Source organism: Panulirus ornatus, chromosome 50 (genome assembly GCF_036320965.1).
Source record: "Panulirus ornatus isolate Po-2019 chromosome 50, ASM3632096v1, whole genome shotgun sequence".
In the NCBI taxonomy this organism is placed as follows: Eukaryota; Metazoa; Arthropoda; class Malacostraca; order Decapoda; family Palinuridae; genus Panulirus; species Panulirus ornatus.
Genome location: NC_092273.1, coordinates 1275107 through 1296381, shown reverse-complemented (window position 1 = coordinate 1296381; position 21275 = coordinate 1275107). Strand labels below are relative to the sequence as shown.

Sequence of the window (21275 nt, the reverse complement as noted above, 5' to 3'; positions counted from 1 at the left end):
ACATCTGGCTGTATACATCCATCATACACCTGCTGTATGACATCCATCATACACCTGCTGTATGACAACCATCATACATCTGGCTGTATACATCCATCATACACCTGCTGTATGACAACCATCATACACCTGCTGTATGGCAGCCATCATACACTGCAGTATGACATCCATCATACACCTGCTGTATGGCAGCCATCATACACTGGCTGTATGACAACTATTATACACCTGCTGTATGACATCCATCATAACACCTGCTGTATGACAACCATCAAACACCTGGCTGTATGACAACCATCATACATCTGGCTGTATACATCCATCATACACTTGGCTTTATGACAACTATTATACACCTGCTGTATGACAACCATCATACATCTGGCTGTATACATCCATCATACACCTGCTGTATGGCAGCCATCATACACTGCAGTATGACATCCATCATACACCTGCTGTATGACAACCATCATACATCTGGCTGTATACATCCATCATACACCTGGCTGTATGCAACCATCATACACCTGGCTGTATGGCAACCATCATACACTTGGCTGTATGGCAACCATCATACACCTGCTGTATGGCAACCATCATACACCTGCTGTATGACATCCATCATACATCTGGCTGTATACATCCATCATACACTGGCTGTATGACAACCATCAAACACCTGGCTGTATGACAACCATCATACATCTGGCTGTATGACAACCATCAAACACCTGGCTGTATGATATCCATCATACACCTGCTGTATGACAACCATCATACACCTGGCTGTATGGCAGCCATCATACACCTGGCTGTATGGCAACCATCATACACTTGGCTGTATGGCAACCATCATACACCTGCTGTATGACATCCATCATACATCTGGCTGTATACATCCATCATACACTGGCTGTATGACATCCATCATACACCTGGCTGTATGGCAACCATCATCCCCCTGGTTGTATGACAACCATCATACACTTGGCTGTATGGCAACCATCATACACCTGCTGTATGGCAACCATCATACACCTGGCTGTAATGACAACCATCATACATCTGGCTGTATGACATCCATCATACATCTGGCTGTATGACATCCATCATACACCTGGCTGTATGATATCCATCATACACCTGCTGTATGGCAACCATCATACACTTGGCTTTATGACAACTATTATACACCTGCTGTATGACATCCATCATACACCTGGCTGTATGGCAACCATCATACACCTGGCTGTATGCAACCATCATACACTGGCTGTATGACAACTATTATACACCTGGCTGTATGACAGCCATCATACATCTGGCTGTATGACATCCATCATACACCTGGCTGTATGACATCCATCATACACCTGGCTGCATGATTGCCATTATACACCTGGCTGTATGACAACTATTATACACCTGCTGTATGACAACCATCATAACACCTGCTGTATGACAACCATCAAACACCTGGCTGTATGACATCCATCATACACCTGCTGTATGACAACCATCATACACTGGCTGTATGACAACCATCATACATCTGGCTGTATACATCCATCATACACTGGCTGTATGACAACCATCATACACCTGGCTGTATGACAACTATTATACACCTGGCTGTATGACAACCATCATACATCTGGCTGTATACATCCATCATACACATGGCTGTATGGCAACCATCATACACTTGGCTGTATGGCAACCATCATACACCTGGCTGTAATGACAACCATCATACATCTGGCTGTATGACATCCATCATACACCTGCTGTATGACAACCATCAAACACCTGGCTGTATGCAACCATCATACACTTGGCTGTATGGCAACCATCATACACCTGCTGTATGACATCCATCATACATCTGGCTGTATACATCCATCATACACCTGCTGTATGACATCCATCATAACACCTGCTGTATGACAACCATCAAACACCTGGCTGTATGATATCCATCATACACCTGCTGTATGACATCCATCATAACACCTGGCTGTATGGCAACCATCATACACCTGGCTGTATGGCAACCATCATACACCTGGCTGTATGACAACTATTATACACCTGGCTGTATGACAGCCATCATACATCTGGCTGTATGACAACTATTATACACCTGGCTGTATGACAACTATTATACACCTGGCTGTAATGACAACCATCATACACCTGGCTGTATGACAACCATCATACACTTGGCTGTATGGCAACCATCATACACCTGGCTGTAATGACAACCATCATACACCTGGCTGTAATGACAACCATCATACACCTGGCTGTATGATATCCATCATACACCTGGCTGCATGATTGCCATTATACACCTGGCTGTATGATATCCATCATACACCTGGCTGTATGGCATCCATCATACACTGGCTGTATGACATCCATCATAACACCTGGCTGTAATGACAACCATCATAACACCTGGCTGTATGGCAACCATCATACACCTGGCAGTATGGCAGCCATCATACACTGGCTGTATGACAACTATTATACACCTGGCTGTATGATATCCATCATACACCTGCTGTATGGCAGCCATCATACACCTGGCTGTATGAAATCCATCATACACGTGGCTGTATGGCAACCATCATACACCTGGCTGTATGGCAGCCATCATACACCTGGCTGTAATGACAACCATCATACACTTGGCTTTATGACAACTATTATACACCTGCTGTATGGCAGCCATCATACACCTGGCTGTATGGCAACCATCATACACTTGGCTGTATGGCAACCATCATACACCTGCTGTATGACAACTATTATACACCTGGCTGTATGGCAACCATCATACACTTGGCTTTATGACAACTATTATACACCTGCTGTATGACAACCATCATAACACCTGGCTGTATGCAACCATCATACACCTGCTGTATAGCAACCATCATACACTTGGCTGTATGGCAACCATCATACACCTGGCTGCATGATTGCCATTATACACCTGGCTGTATGGCAACCATCATCCCCCTGGTTGTATGACAACCATGTTACACCTGGCTGTATGACAACCATTATACACCTGGCTGTATGGCAGCCATCATACACCTGGCTGTATGACATCCATCATACACATGGCTGTATGAAATCCATCATACACGTGGCTGTATGGCAACCATCATACACTTGGCTTTATGACAACTATTATACACCTGCTGTATGACAACTATTATACACCTGGCTGTAATGACAACCATCATACATCTGGCTGTATGACAACTATTATACACCTGGCTGTATGGCAACCATCATACACTTGGCTGTATGGCAACCATCATACACTTGGCTGTATGGCAACCATCATACACTGGCTGTATGACAACTATTATACACCTGCTGTATGACAACTATTATACACCTGGCTGTATGACAACCATCATACACCTGGCAGTATGGCAGCCATCATACACTGGCTGTATGACAACTATTATACACCTGGCTGTATGGCAACCATCATACACTTGGCTGTATGGCAACCATCATACACCTGGCAGTATGGCAGCCATCATACACCTGGCTGTATGGCAGCCATCATACACCTGGCTGTATGGCAGCCATCATACACTGGCTGTATGACAACTATTATACACCTGGCTGTATGGCAACCATCATACACTTGGCTTTATGACAACTATTATACACCTGCTGTATGGCAGCCATCATACACCTGGCTGTATGCAACCATCATACACTTGGCTGTATGGCAACCATCATACACCTGGCTGTATGACAACCATCATACATCTGGCTGTATGACATCCATCATAACACCTGGCTGTATGACAACTATTATACACCTGCTGTATGACAACTATTATACACCTGCTGTATGGCAGCCATCATACACCTGGCTGTAATGACAACCATCATAACACCTGGCTGTATGGCAACCATCATACACTTGGCTGTATGGCAACCATCATACACCTGGCTGTAATGACAACCATCATACATCTGGCTGTATGACAACTATTATACACCTGGCTGTATGGCAACCATCATACACCTGGCTGTATGACAACTATTATACACCTGGCTGTATGGCAGCCATCATACACTGCAGTATGACATCCATCATAACACCTGGCTGTATGGCAACCATCATACACTTGGCTGTATGGCAACCATCATACACTTGGCTGTATGGCAACCATCATACACTTGGCTGTATGGCAACCATCATACACTGGCTGTATGACATCCATCATAACACCTGGCTGTATGATATCCATCATACACCTGGCTGCATGATTGCCATTATACACCTGGCTGTATGGCAACCATCATACACCTGCTGTATGGCAGCCATCATACACTGCAGTATGACATCCATCATACATCTGGCTGTATGACAACTATTATACACCTGCTGTATGACAACTATTATACACCTGGCTGTATGATATCCATCATACACCTGCTGTATGGCAACCATCATACACTTGGCTTTATGACAACTATTATACACCTGCTGTATGACAACTATTATACACCTGGCTGTAATGACAACCATCATACACCTGGCTGCATGATTGCCATTATACACCTGGCTGTATGACAACCATCATCCCCCTGGTTGTATGACAACCATGTTACACCTGGCTGTATGACAACCATTATACACCTGGCTGTATGGCAACCATCATACACCTGGCTGTATGACAGCCATCATACACCTGGCTGTATGACAAATATTGTACGCTTTGCTATATGGCAGCCATCATACACTTGGCTGTATGACATCCATCATACACATGGCTGTATGAAATCCATCATACACGTGGCTGTATGGCAACCATCATACACTTGGCTTTATGACAACTATTATACACCTGGCTGTATGGCAGCCATCATACACTGCAGTATGACATCCATCATACACCTGCTGTATGACAACTATTATACACCTGCTGTATGGCAGCCATCATACACCTGGCTGTATGGCATCCATCATACACCTGGCTGTATGCAACCATCATACACTTGGCTGTATGGCAACCATCATACACTTGGCTGTATGGCAACCATCATACACTTGGCTGTATGGCAACCATCATACACCTGCTGTATGGCAGCCATCATACACCTGGCTGTATGGCAGCCATCATACACCTGGCTGTATGACATCCATCATACACATGGCTGTATGAAATCCATCATACACGTGGCTGTATGGCAACCATCATACACTGGCTGTATGACAACTATTATACACCTGGCTGTATGACTACCATCATACACCTGGCTGCATGATTGCCATTATACACCTGGCTGCATGATTGCCATTATACACCTGGCTGTATGGCAACCATCATACACCTGCTGTATGACAACTATTATACACCTGGCTGTATGATATCCATCATACACCTGCTGTATGACAACTATTATACACCTGGCTGTATGATATCCATCATACACCTGGCTGTATGATATCCATCATACACCTGGCTGTATGACAGCCATCATACATCTGGCTGTATGACATCCATCATAACACCTGGCTGTATGGCAACCATCATACACTTGGCTTTATGACAACTATTATACACCTGGCTGTAATGACAACCATCATAACACCTGGCTGTATGACAACTATTATACACCTGGCTGTATGGCATCCATCATACACCTGCTGTATGACATCCATCATACATCTGGCTGTATGACAACTATTATACACCTGGCTGTATGGCAACCATCATACACTTGGCTTTATGACAACTATTATACACCTGGCTGTATGGCAGCCATCATACACCTGGCTGTATGACAGCCATCATACATCTGGCTGTATGACAACTATTATACACCTGCTGTATGGCAGCCATCATACACCTGGCTGTATGATATCCATCATACACCTGGCTGTATGCAACCATCATACACTTGGCTTTATGACAACTATTATACACCTGGCTGTATGCAACCATCATACACTTGGCTTTATGACAACTATTATACACCTGCTGTATGGCAACCATCATACACTTGGCTTTATGACAACTATTATACACCTGCTGTATGACAACCATCATACATCTGGCTGTATGACAACTATTATACACCTGGCTGTATGACAACTATTATACACCTGGCTGTAATGACAACCATCATACACTTGGCTTTATGACAACTATTATACACCTGGCTGTATGGCAACCATCATACACTTGGCTTTATGACAACTATTATACACCTGGCTGTATGACAAATATTGTACGCTTTGCTATATGGCAGCCATCATACACCTGGCTGTATGGCATCCATCATACACCTGGCTGTATGACATCCATCATACACATGGCTGTATGGCATCCATCATACACCTGGCTGTATGACAACCATCATACACCTGGCTGTATGACATCCATTATACACCTGGCTGTATGGCAACCATCATGCTCCTGGCTGTATGACAACCATCATACACCTGGCTCTGTGACAACTATCATATACCAGCCTTTATTGTGACCATCATATATCTGACTTTATGAAAACCATCATACATCTGGCTGTATGACAACTATTATACACCTGGCTATATGACAACCATCATACACCTGGCAGTATGGCAGCCATCATACACTGCAGTATGACATCCATCATACACCTGGCTGTATGGCAACCGTCGTATACCAGAATTTATAGTAACCATCATACATGACTTTATGAGAACCATCATACACCTGGCTGTATGACAACTATTATACACCTGGTTGTATGACAACCATCATACACCTGGCTGTATGGCATCCATCATACACCTGGCTGTATGACAACTATTATACACCTGGCTGTATGGCAGCCATCATACACCTGGCTGTATGGCAACCATCATACACCTGGCTGTATGACAACTATTATACACCTGGCTGTATGGCAGCCATCATACACCTGGCTGTATGACAACTATTATACACCTGGCTGTATGGCAGCCATCATACACCTGGCTGTATGGCAACCATCATACACCTGGCTGTATGACAACCATCATACATCTGGCTGTATGACATCCATCATATACCTGGCTGTATGATATCCATCATACACCTGGCTGTATGACATCCATCATACACCTGGCTGTATGGCAACCATCATACACTTGGCTGTATGACATCCATCATACACCTGGCTGTATGACATCCATCATACACCTGGCTGTATGACAACCATCATACGCCTGGCTGTATGACAGCCATCATACATCTGGCTGTATGACAACCATCATACACCTGGCTGTATGGCAACCATCATACACCTGGCTGTATGACTACCATCATACACCTGGCTGTATGACAACTATTATACACCTGGCTGTATGGCAGCCATCATACACTTGGCTTTATGACAACTATTATACACCTGGCTGTATGGCAGCCATCATACACCTGGCTGTATGGCAACCATCATACACCTGGCTGTATGACAACCATCATACATCTGGCTGTATGACATCCATCATACACCTGGCTGTATGATATCCATCATACACCTGGCTGTATGACATCCATCATACACCTGGCTGTATGGCAACCATCATACACTTGGCTTTATGACATCCATCATACGCCTGGCTGTATGACATCCATCATACACCTGGCTGTATGACAACCATCATACGCCTGGCTGTATGACAGCCATCATACATCTGGCTGTATGACATCCATCATACACCTGGCTGTATGGCAACCATCATACACCTGGCTGTATGACTACCATCATACACCTGGCTGTATGGCAACCATCAAACACCTGGCTGTATGACATCCATCATACATCTGGCTGTATGACAACCATCATACACCTGGCTGTATGACAACCATCATACACCTGGCTGTATGACATCCATCATACATCTGGCTGTATGACATCCATCATACACCTGGCTGTATGGCAGCCATCATACACTAGGCTGTATGACTACCATCATACACCTGGCTGTATGACAACCATCATACACCTGGCCGTATGACATCCATCATACACCTGGCTGTATGACAGCCATCATACCCCCAGATATATTATAACTATCTTACTTTTGGTTTTCTTCATTTATCTTTGTTTTTAAGTAAGTTGTAGTAGAAGATGGACACATTGTTAATTTGAAGAAATTTTACTTTGTTATTTAAACTTACAGGTGCCAAACTAGACAGTTCGGGCACAACCTTAGCAGTCGTAGCAGCATGTCAGGCTCTTGGCTACTATGATGTTCACCTGGCACTCTCTGAAGACCATACCTGGCTGGTATTTGGAGATAGAGGTCAACACACAGTTGAAGTCACTTGGCATGGTAAGTCTCATACACAGTTATATATATGATCAAAGTGAAGACTGACAGCTACACTGCAGGATAGATATTTCGTGTTATCGTTTCTGTGACAAGTGGTGTTTTTAACTACATTCATTGAAGTTCAGTTGCCTCACCTAAGATTTGTGATAAATGAGACTATGTAATTAGGATTAACTGATATGACAAAATTGATTCATAAATGATCCCAGGGATGGTTTACAAAATTTAAGAGAACTCCTGCATTATTACTTTGTGCTGCAGTGATTGTTGAAATACTTCTGTACACATGTGTGACTCACCGTATTGTAAGCCTTCAAGTAGTCATTACGTAGGAATGATATATCATAAGTAGGTTTTCTCCACTTCTGAAACCACAGTGTGGTTTCAGAAGTGGTAGAGGATGTGTGGATCAGGTGTTTGCTTTGAAGAATGTATGTGAGAAATACTTAGAAAAGCAAATGGATTTGTATGTAGCATTTATGGATCTGGTGAAGGCATATGATAGAGTTGATAGAGATGCTCTGTGGAAGGTATTAAGAATATATGGTGTGGGAGGCAAGTTGTTAGAAGCAGTGAAAAGTTTTTATCGAGGATGTAAGGCATGTGTACGTGTAGGAAGAGAGGAAAGTGATTGGTTCTCAGTGAATGTAGGTTTGCGGCAGGGGTGTGTGATGTCTCCATGGTTGTTTAATTTGTTTATGGATGGGGTTGTTAGGGAGGTGAATGCAAGAGTTTTGGAAAGAGGGGCAAGTATGAAGTCTGTTGGGGAAGAGAGAGCTTGGGAAGTGAGTCAGTTGTTGTTCGCTGATGATACAGCGCTGGTGGCTGATTCATGTGAGAAACTGCAGAAGCTGGTGACTGAGTTTGGTAAAGTGTGTGAAAGAAGAAAGTTAAGAGTAAATGTGAATAAGAGCAAGGTTATTAGGTACAGTAGGGTTGAGGGTCAAGTCAATTGGGAGGTGAGTTTGAATGGAGAAAAACTGGAGGAAGTGAAGTGTTTTAGATATCTGGGAGTGGATCTGGCAGCGGATGGAACCATGGAAGCGGAAGTGGATCATAGGGTGGGGGAGGGGGCAAAAATTCTGGGAGCCTTGAAGAATGTGTGGAAGTCGAGAACATTATCTCGGAAAGCAAAAATGGGGATGTTTGAAGGAATAGTGGTTCCAACAATGTTGTATGGTTGCGAGGCGTGGGCTATGGATAGAGTTGTGCGCAGGAGGATGGATGTGCTGGAAATGAGATGTTTGAGGACAATGTGTGGTGTGAGGTGGTTTGATTGAGTAAGTAACGTAAGGGTAAGAGAGATGTGTGGAAATAAAAAGAGCGTGGTTGAGAGAGCAGAAGAGGGTGTTTTGAAATGGTTTGGGCACATGGAGAGAATGAGTGAGGAAAGATTGACCAAGAGGATATATGTGTCGGAGGTGGAGGGAACAAGGAGAAGAGGGAGACCAAATTGGAGGTGGAAAGATGGAGTGAAAAAGATTTTGTGTGATCGGGGCCTGAACATGCAGGAGGGTGAAAGGAGGGCAAGGAATAGAGTGAATTGGAGCGATGTGGTATACCGGGGTTGACGTGCTGTCAGTGGATTGAATCAAGGCATGTGAAGCGTCTGGGGTAAACCATGGAAAGCTGTGTAGGTATGTATATTTGCGTGTGTGGACTTATGTATATACATGTGTATGGGGGTGGGTTGGGCCATTTCTTTCGTCTGTTTCCTTGCGCTACCTCGCAAACGCGGGAGACAGCGACAAAGCAAAAAAAAAAAAAAAAAAAAAAAAAAGGTTTTCTCCATGGTTGGATCATTGAGATGAAATAATGTGTCATACACATAAAGCCATGAGGAAAATGAAACACAATATCCAAGTCAGACGCACCACTGTGACCTCTTGCAGTAGTTGTTTCAGGGTTTGATCGTTGTATAATATGTATTTTGTATATTTTCTTCAGGTTTAGGTCATTATGTAGAAATATTGTGCCATACATGGATTTTCTTCAGGGTTAGATCATTGTATAGAAGTAATGTCCTATGTACATTTTCTCCAGGTTTGGATTGTTGTTTAGAAATTATGTGTCATGTATATTTTCCTCAGGGTTGGGTTATTATGTTGAAATGATGTTTCCTATTTATGTTTTCTTCAGGATTGGATCATTCCATTAGATTTGAGACAGTCTCTTGATCCCAAGAGTTTCAGAAAGTTTGTTTTTTGTGATGGCACAGGCAACTGAATATCCTTATCAAGGCCACATTCATTCACACTCAGTCTCTAGCTGTCATTTGTAATGCCTCAAAACCACAGCTCCCCATCCACATCCAAGCCCCATGGACCTTTTCATGGTTTATCCTCCTTGAAGGCTCAGATTGAGATGTCTGAATGTGTGTGGATGTAACCAAGATGAGAAGAAAGAGGAGATAGGTAGTATGTTTAAGGAAAGAAACCTGGAGGTTCTTGCTCTGAGTGAAATGAAGCTCAAGGGTAAAGGGGAAGAGTGGTTTGGGAAAGTCTTGGGAGTAAGGTCAGGGGTTTGTGAGAGGACAAGAGCTAAGGAAGGAGTAGCACGACTCTTGAAGCAGGAGGTGTGGGAGTATATGATAGAGTGTAAGAAAGTATATTCTAGATTGGTATGGGTAAAACTGAAAGTGGATGGAGAGAGATGGGTGATTATTGGTGCTTATGGACCTGGTCATGAGAAGAAAGATGATGAGAGGCAAGTGTTTTGGGAGCAGCTGAATGAGTATGTCAATAGCTTTGATGCACGAGACTAGGTTTTAGTGCAGGGTGATTTAAATGCGAAGGTGAGTAATATGGCAGTTGAGGGTATAATTGGTGTACCTGGGTATTCAGGAGTAGCGCTACTTCTTCCTTAGCTCTTGTCCTCTCATCAACATCTGACTTTACTCCCATGACTTTCCCAAACCACTCTTCCCCTTTACCCTTGAGCTTCGTTTCACTCAGAGCCAGAACCTCTAGGTTTCTTTCCTCAAACATACTACCTATCTCTCCTTTCTTTTCATCTTGGTTACATCCACACACATTCAGACATCCCAATCTGAGCCTTCGTGAAGGATGAGCACTCCCCTCTTTACTCTCTCTTCCGTATCCCCTTTTAGAAATTGAAATACAAGGAGGGGAGGGTTTCCAGCCCCCTGTGCCCGCTCCCTTTAGTCACCGTTTATGACACGTGGGGAATACTTCCCATGTTTCCCCCCATGTGTTGTAGAAGGCGTCTAAAGGGGGCAGGAGCAGAGAGCTGGAAACCCTCCCCTTCTTGTACTTCAGTTTCTAAAAGAGGAAACAGGAGTCAAAGAGGGAGTGCTCATCCTCCTTGAAGGTTCAGATTGGGGTGTTTGAATGTGTTTGGATGTAACCAAGATGAGAAGAAAGGAAAGATAGGTAGTATCTTTGAGGAAAAAACCTGGAGGTTCTGGCTCTAAGTGAAATGAAGCTCAAGAGTAAAGGGGAAGAATAGTTTGAAAATATCCTGGGAATAACTTCAGGGGTTGGTGAGAGGACAAAAGCTAAGGAAGGAGTAGCACTACTCTTGAAGCAGGAGTTGTTGGAGTGTGTGATAGAGTGTATAGAAGTAAATTCTTGATTGATATTGGTAAAACTGAAAGTGGATGGCAAGAAATGGGTGATTATTTGTGCTTATGCTCATAGTCATGAGAAGAAAAATCTTGAGAAGCAAGTGTTTTGGGAGCAACTGAATGAGTGTCAGCAGTTTTAGTGTACAAGACTGGGTATTTCTGATGGGTGATATGATCATGAAGGTGAGTAATGTGGCAGTTAAGGGTATAATTGGTATGCAAGGGGTATCCAGTGTTGTAAATAGAAATGGTGAAGAGCTTGTGAATGTTTGCTGAAAAAAGGTTGGGCATACCTTGTTTAAGAAGAGAGATATAGACAAGTAAACATATGTGAATAGAAGAGATTATCGAAGGGCATTTTTAGATTACGTATTAATTGATAGGCATGTAAAAGAGAGACTTTTAGATGTAAATGTGCTGAGAGGGGCAGCTGGAGGGATGTCTGATGACTGTCTTGTGGAGGCAAAGTTGAAGATTTTTAGAGGTTTTCGAAAGTGAAGAGAGAATGTAAGGGAGAAGAGAGTGGTGAGGGTAAGTGAACTTGGAAAGGAGTCTTGTGTGAGGAAATACCAGGAGATTGAGTGTAGAATGGCAAAAGGTGCAAGCAAATGAAGTGAGGGGGGTGGGATGTATTTAGGGAAACAGTGATGGCATGTGTAATAGATGCATTTGGCATAAGAAAGTAGGAAGGTGGGCAGATTAGAAAGGGTAATGAGTGGTGGGATGAAATGAAGTTGTTAGTGAAAAAGAGAGGCGTTTGGACAAAACTCACAAGGAAGGAGTGCAAATAACTGGGAGATGTATAAGAGAAAGTGCCAGGAGGTCAAGAGCAAGGTGCAGGGGTTGAAAAAGAGGGCAAATGAGAGTTGGAGTGAGAGGGGTAATGTTAAACTTCAGGGAAATATAAAGATGTAAAAGAAGTAAATAATGTGCAAAAGACAAAGAGAACAAATGGGATCATTGGTGAAGGGGACAGGGTGGAAAGTGATAACAGGTAGTGATGGAGTGAGGAGGAGATCCAGAGAGTATTTTGAAGGATTGTTGAATGTGTTTGATGATAGACTGGCAGATGTGGGGTGTTTTGGTTGGGGTGGTGTGCGAAGTGAGAGAACCAGGGAGAGTGGTCAAGTCAAGAGAGAAAAGATGGTGAAAGCCTTGGGGAAGATGAAATCCGACAAGGCAGTGGGTTTGGATGATATTGCAGTTGAATTCATTAAGAAGGGTTGACTGTGTTGTTGATTGGTTTATAAGGATATTCAATGTATGTATGGATCATGGTGAAGTGCCTGAGGTTGGCAGAATGCATGTATAGTGCCTTTGTACAAAGGCAAAAGAGGTAAAGGTGTGTTCAAATTACAGAAGCATGAATTTGTTGTGGTTTCAGAAGTGGTAGAGGATGTTTGGATCTGGTGTTTACTTTGAAGAATGTGTGTGAGAAATACTTAGAAAAATGTGTGGACTTAGAAAAATGTATGCATTTGTAAGTAGCATTTATGGGTATGGAGAAGGCATATGATAGGGTTGATAGAGATGCTTTGTGGAAGGTCGTAAGAGTATATGGTGTGGGAGGTAAGCTGTTAGAAGCAGTGAGAAGTATTTATCAAGGATGTAAGGCATGTGTATGAGTAGGAAGATAGGCGAGTGATTGGTTCCCAGTGAAGATCGGTTTGTGGTAGGGGTGAGTGATGTCACCACGATTGTTTGATTATTTTATGGATGGAGTGGTTAGGGAGGTAAGTGCAAGAGTTCTGGGGAGAGGGGCAAGTATGCAGTCTGTTGGGAATCAAAGGGCCTGGGAAGTGATTCAGTTGTTGTTCGCTGATGATGCAGCACTGATGGCTGATTTGTGTGAGAAACTGCAGAAGTTGATGACTGAGTTTGGAAAAGTGTGTGAAAGGAGAAAGATGAGAGTAGATGTGAATAAGAGCAAGGTTATTAGGTTCAGCAGGGTTGAGGGGCAAGTTTATTCGAATGTAAGTTTGAATGTAGAAATAATGGAAGTGATGTTTTTGGATATCTGGGTGTGGACTTGGCAGTGAATGGAACCATGTAAGCTGATGTGAGATAGGGTGGGGGAGGGGGTGGAGGTTCTGGGCATGATAAAGAATGTGTGTAAAGAGAGAATATTATGTCAGAGAGCAAAAATGGGAATGTTTGAAGGAATGGTAGTTCCAACAATATTATATGGTTGTGAGGCATGAGTTATAGATAGGGTTGTATGGACGAGGGTTTATGAGTTGGAAATGAAATGTTTTAGGATGATGTATGGTGTGAGGTGGTTTGATTGAGGAATTAATTAATGGTAAGAGAGATGAATGGCAATAAAAAGAGTGTGGTTTACATGAATTTACATGAGAAAGACAGACAACAGGAGCCCTGAGTTTAGCTTGACAAGAAAATGTAATTCTGTTCAGTAGTTTTTAAGCTATCACCAACTCCCTGTTGTTGCACATTAGCCTTCCACTGGCCCCGTTAATGCTGTTGTTTATGCTTTTTATTCTTGTGTTTTTCTCAGAGTATACCTGAATTTATGGAATACTTTTCTAAAAGACTTTTTAAGGTATTTATAGGCATAGCATTCAGTACAACTGATGATAACTTATTCCAATGCTCAACACACCTATAGGAAAAGAAGCTTTTTCCCATGACCTTACTACATTCCATTTGTCCTGGTAACTATATTTTCTTGTATTTTTTAAAGATGTTCATGATTTACTTAATCAAACTTGTTCAGAATTTTGAATATTTGGGTTTAGTTGCTGCAGTCTATGTTTTTAAGGAGAATAGATCAAACCGTTTTAGCTTCTCTTTGTATGGCAGATTTCTAAGGGATGGGATCAACTTTGTTGAGTGTCTTTGTACTTGCTCTGATTTTCATCTTTTTTATAATTTTGGAACCAAAATTGGACCACATATACAAGCTGTTTTACTAGAGAATTACAAAGCGTGAGGATTGTTTCTGGTGTCTTTTAATGTATGTGCCTGGCTGTGAAACCTAACATTTGGTTGCCTTTTTTACTTGCTGCTTGACACTGTTTAGTATACTTCAGATTGTTGCTAATGACAACTCCATGGTCCTTTTCTTCATTTACTTTAATTGGAGAGTTTCTAAGTAATTTTTAATCATAATGTATATTGTTGTCTCCAAAGTGCATAACTTTACACTTGTCTACATTAAACTTTATTTTTCCATCTGTCTGACCACTCTGCTAGTAAGTTAAGATCTCTTTGAATCATTTCGCAGTCCCGCCTGTTTACAGCCCTCTCTTCTAGTTTAGTATCATCAGCAACTTTGGAGATCTTCGATATGAGACCAAGTTCTCAGTCATTAATGTATATTATGAAAGGAATTGGACCTAGGACCGACCCCTGTGGTCGCTACGTTATGTCTAACCAATCTAAGGGTTCGCTGTTTAATACTATGCGCTGCTTTTTTCTGGCAATCCAGTCTCATCCATGTACAGAGTTCTTCACTAAGAGTGTGCGCTTTGAGGTTTTGTAAGTCTCTTGTGAGGTACTTTATTGAAAGCCTTTTGGAAATGTAAATATGCTACATCAGACAGTATCGTCCCTACTCTGATAAATAAGATTGAGAAATTCCAACAAATTTGTCAGGCAGGATTTTCTAATGTGGAAACCTAAGTGGTTGTCTGATATGATTTTGTGATAGGAATAGGGGAGAAAGAATACTTCCCACGTATTCCCAACGTGTTTGTAGACGGCAACTAAAAGTGGAGGGGGCAGGGGGACTGGAAATTCTCCCCTCTCATTTTTAATTTTACAAAGGAAGGAACAGAGAAGGGGGCCAAGTGAGTATTACCCTCAAAGGCTCACTCCTCTGTTCTTAATGCTACCTTGCTAATGCGGGAAATGGCGTATAGTATGAAAAAAAAAGGAAATTTATGTTGTATTATTTTTTCCATCGTTTTACCTAACGCTGCTGTGAGGCTGATTGGGCAGTAGTTCAAGGCACACATTTTTATATATAGAAATAACATTTGCTAGTTTCCAGTAAGTTAGCATCTGACCATCCAATAGAGTTTTGTTGAATATTTTTCTTATGGGGTATATGAGTTGTCTCGTGACCTCTTTTAAAAATCTTGGAGCTAAGTTATTTGGCCTGTTGTATCTGTTAGGTATTCAGGTATTTAAGTACTTCAGAGCTCCTTATTTCCCTAACCTTCAACTCCTCTTCATCAGATCCTTGAAACATTTTTATTGGTTGCGGTATTTGAGATGTTTCTTCAGTTGTGAATACAGAGTTAAAGGAATAATTTAGTATGGTAGTCATTTCCTTGTCATCAGTAGTTAGTGTGTCATGTTTGTTTCTTAACGGTCCAATTCCTTCTTTTACTGTCTTCCTTCATCTTATATATTTGAAATTCTTTTTTCTTCCTCACTACTCTGTCTTATGACCCTCTTACGCTTTCTTTGGATTTTCATTAATTCCGGATGATTTTCATTGGTTCCCATTTATTTGAATTTATTATGTTTTCTTTTGACAAATTCGTCCCTCTGTTCTCCTGTTCATCCATGATGGTTTGGAAATATTGCAAGGTCTCTTTATAATTCATGGAATGTGTTTATTTTCAATCTCAAGAAGCATGTTTTTAGAATTATTCCACATTTCCTCTACTGTGTGAATGTCAAGAAGTTTTGTTTGATTGGTGCTGTGAATTTCGTGTCTTTTTTTCAAAATTTTCCCCACCTGTAATCTGGGATCAACAGTTTGTTGCCATTTATTTCATAATTGAAAGTAATCGAATCAAGTTGTGGTTGCTGTTTAACAAACTCTCTCCTAATTCTCAAGAGTTGATTAAGTTTGTGTCACTAGTGAGGACAAGATCAAGAATGTTTTTACCTCTCATTGGTTTTTTTAATTAACTGTTCTAGAAAAGTGTTTTCAGTCAGTTTCATTAGTCTTGTTATCTCTTGGTCATCTCTTAATGTGTTCCAGTTTATGTTTGGACTGTTGAGGTCTCCTGATATTATAACCTTTTTACTGTTTACTGTAGTTTTGATATCATTGTATTGCATCTTATTGTTGTCTTCTTTTTGGTTAGGAGGTCTGTAAGTAGTGCCCAGACATAGTTTACTTTTGAACTTGTTGATAATGTCAGTATAAAGAGAGGCATAAGTGTGTGTGTCTACTTTGCTAATCTTGATAGTACTTAGATCGGTTGTTATCACCATAGATCAGAACTCCACCACCTACCCTGTATAAGTGTTCTTTCTTAAATTATCCATTATCTATAGCCCATGCCTGACAACCATATAATATTGTTGGAACTACTATTCCTTCAAACATACCCATTTTTGCTCTCTGAGGTAACATTCTTTCCACACATTCTTCATTGCTCCCAGAACCCTCATTTAAAGTATCTGATGAATCATACGAATTTCCTTATGCTTCTTTGTTCCAAGTTAGAGTTAAGACAGTAAAATGATGGCAGCTTTTGTAATGGCTTGATACCAAATCATTTAATGTATTTGAAGAATCACTATGAACTCCTTGTGCTTCTTTATTCCAAGTTACATGGATTTAAGACAGTGGATTGATAGTAGCTTTCCATATCTGTTTGCGTCCATGATTTCAGTACCAGTATTATTTTCTTTTTGTGCCCAAAGGTTTGTGCATGTATTGCCTTTTATTTATTCTTTTTTTTATTATTATTTTACTTTGTCGCTGTCTCCCGCATCAGCGAGGTAGCGCAAGGAAACAGACAAAAGAATGGCCCAACCCACCCACATACACATGTATATACATACGCGTCCACACACGCAAATATACATACCTATACATCACAATGTATACATATATATACACACACACAGACATATACATATATACACATTTACATAATTCATACTGTCTGCCTTTATTCATTCACATTGCCACCCCGCCACACATGAAAAAAAACCCTCCCCCGCATGTGCACGAGGTAGCGCTAGGAAAGGACAATAAAGGCCACATGCGTTCACACTCAGTCTCTAGCTGTCATGCATAATGCACCGAAACCACAGCTCCCTTTCCACATCCAGGCCCTACAGAACTTTCCATGGTTTATCCCAGACGCTTCACATGCCCTGGTTCAATCCATTGACAGCATATCGACCCCGGTTTACCACATCGTTCTAATTCACTCTATTCCTTACAAGCCTTTCACCCTCCTGCATGTTCAGGCCCCTATCACTCAAAATCTTATTCACTCCATCTTTCCATCTCTAATTTGGTCTCCCACTTCTCCTCGTTCCCTCCACCCGACACATATATCCTCTTTGTCAATCTTTCCTCACTCATTCTCTCCATGTGACCAACCATTTCAAAACACCCTCTTCTGCTCTCTCAACCACACTCTTTTTATTACCACGCATCTCTCTTACCTTATTATTACTTACTCGATCAAACCACCTCACACCACATATTGTCCTCAAACATCTCATTTCCATCACATCCACCCTCCTCCGCACAACTCTATCTATAGCCCACGGCTTGCAATATAACATATAACACTGTTGGAACCACTATTCCTTCTAACATACTCATTTTTGCTTTCCGAGATAATCTCGACTTCCACACATTCTTCAATGCTCCCAGAACTTTCGCCCCCTCCCCCACCCTATGATTCACTTCCGCTTCCATGGTTCCATCCGCTGCCAAATCCACTCCCAGATTCTAAAGCACTTCACTTCCTCCAGTTTTTCTCCATTCAAACTTACCTCCCAGCTGACTTGTCCCTCAACCCTACTGTACCTAATAACCTTGCTCTTATTCACATTTGCTCTCGGCTTTCTTCTTTCACACACTTTACCAAACTCAGTCACCAGCTTCTGCTGTTTCTCACACGAGTCAGCCACCAGCGCTGTATCATCAGCGAACAACAAATACTCACTTCCCAAGCCCTCTCATCCACAAGAGACTGCATACTTGCCCCTCTTTCCAAAACTCTTGCTTTCACCTCCCTAACAACCCCATCCATAAATAAATTAAACAACATGATTACATCACAACACCCCTGCCACAATCCTACTTTCACTGAGAACCAATCACTTTAATCTCTTCCTACACGTACACTTCCTTACACTCGATAAAAAAATTTCCACTGCTTCGTAACAACTTTCCTCCCACACCATATATTCTTAATACCTTCCACAGAGCATCCTCTATCAAAATCTATCATATGCTTCTCCAGATTCCATATAAATGATACATAACAAATCAATTTGCTTTTCTAAAATTATTTATCACATACTTTCTCAAAGCAAACACCTGATCCCCCACATCCTCTACCACTTCTGGATACATCAATGCTCTTCCCCAATCTGATGCTTGTAATGCTTCACCCTCTCAATCAATACTCTCCATATTTATTTACCAGGATTACTCACAAACTTTTTTTTTTTTTTTTTTTTTATACTTTTTTCGCTTCTGTTCTCCGCGTTTGCGAGTGCGCAAGGAAACAGACGATAAGAAATGGCCCAACCCCCCCCCCCATACACATGTACATACACACGTCCACACACGCAAATATACATACCTACACAGCTTTCCATGGTTTACCCCAGACGCTTCACATGCCTTGATTCAATCCACTGACAGCACGTCAACCCCTGTATACCACATCGCTCCAATTCACTCTATTCCTTGCCCTCCTTTCACCCTCCTGCATGTTCAGGCCCCGATCACACAAAATCTTTTTCACTCCATCTTTCCACCTCCAATTTGGTCTCCCTCTTCTCCTCGTTCCCTCCACCTCCGACACATATATCCTCTTGGTCAATCTTTCCTCACTCATTCTCTCCATGTGCCCAAACCACTTCAAAACACCCTCTTCTGCTCTCTCAACCACGCTCTTTTTATTTCCACACATCTCTCTTACCCTTACGTTACTTACTCGATCAAACCACCTCACACCACACATTGTCCTCAAACATCTCATTTCCAGCACATCCATCCTCCTGCGCACATCTCTATCCATAGCCCACGCCTCGCAACCATACAACATTGTTGGAACCACTATTCCTTCAAACATACCCATTTTTGCTTTCCGAGATAATGTTCTCGACTTCCACACATTCTTCAAGGCTCCCAGAATTTTCGCCCCCTCCCCCACCCTATGATCCACTTCCGCTTCCATGGTTCCATCCGCTGCCAGATCCACTCCCAGATATCTAAAACACTTCACTTCCTCCAGTTTTTCTCCATTCAAACTCACCTCCCAATTGACTTGACCCTCACCCCTACTGTACCTAATAACCTTGCTCTTATTCACATTTACTCTTAACTTTCTTCTTCCACACACTTTTCCAAACTCAGTCACCAGCTTCTGCAGTTTCTCACATGAATCAGCCACCAGCGCTGTATCATCAGCGAACAACAACTGACTCACTTCCCAAGCTCTCTCATCCCCAACAGACTTCATACTTGCCCCTCTTTCCAAAACTCTTGCATTTACCTCCCTAACAACCCCATCCATAAACAAATTAAACAACCATGGAGACATCACACACCCCTGCCGCAAACCTACATTCACTGAGAACCAATCACTTTCCTCTCTTCCTACACGTACACATGCCTTACATCCTCGATAAAAACTTTTCACTGCTTCTAACAACTTTCCTCCCACACCATATATTCTTAATACCTTCCACAGAGCATCTCTATCAACTCTATCATATACCTTCTCCAGATCCATAAATGCTACATACAAATCCATTTGCTTTTCTAAGTGTTTCTCACATACATTCTTCAAAGCAAACACCTGATCCACACATCCTCTACCACTTCTGAAAACCACACTGCTCTTCCCCAATCTGATGCTCTGTACATGCCTTCACCCTCTCAATCAATACCCTCCCATATAATTTACCAGGAATACTCAACAAACTTATACCTCTGTAATTTGAGCACTCACTCTTATCCCCTTTGCCTTTGTACAATGGCACTATGCACGCATTCCGCCAATCCTCAGGCACCTCACCATGAGTCATACATACATTAAATAACCTTACCAACCAGTCAACAATACAGTCACCCCCTTTTTTAATAAATTCCACTGCAATACCATCCAAACCTGCTGCCTTGCCGGCTTTCATCTTCCGCAAAGCTTTTACTACCTCTTCTCTGTTTACCAAATCATTTTCCCTAACCCTCTCACTTTGCACACCACCTCGACCAAAACACCCTATAACTGCCACTCTGTCATCAGACACATTCAACAAACCTTCAAAATACTCATTCCAGAGAGCGTTATTGGATTACGTGTTAATTGACAGGCGTGCGAAAGAGAGACTTTTGGATGTTAATGTGCTGAGAGGTGCAACTGGAGGGATGTC

General features: G+C 42.0%; 1 protein-coding gene across 1 annotated transcript in view; it reads left to right on the top strand.

The window, feature by feature from the left end:
• Positions 1-21275, top strand: part of Mnn1 (menin 1) — a 141918-nt gene that overhangs the window by 52894 nt on the left and 67749 nt on the right. The window contains exon 2 of the mRNA XM_071691039.1: positions 8201-8353. Coding sequence (XP_071547140.1) covers positions 8201-8353 — 153 coding nt within the window. The remainder of the gene's footprint in view (positions 1-8200; positions 8354-21275) is intronic.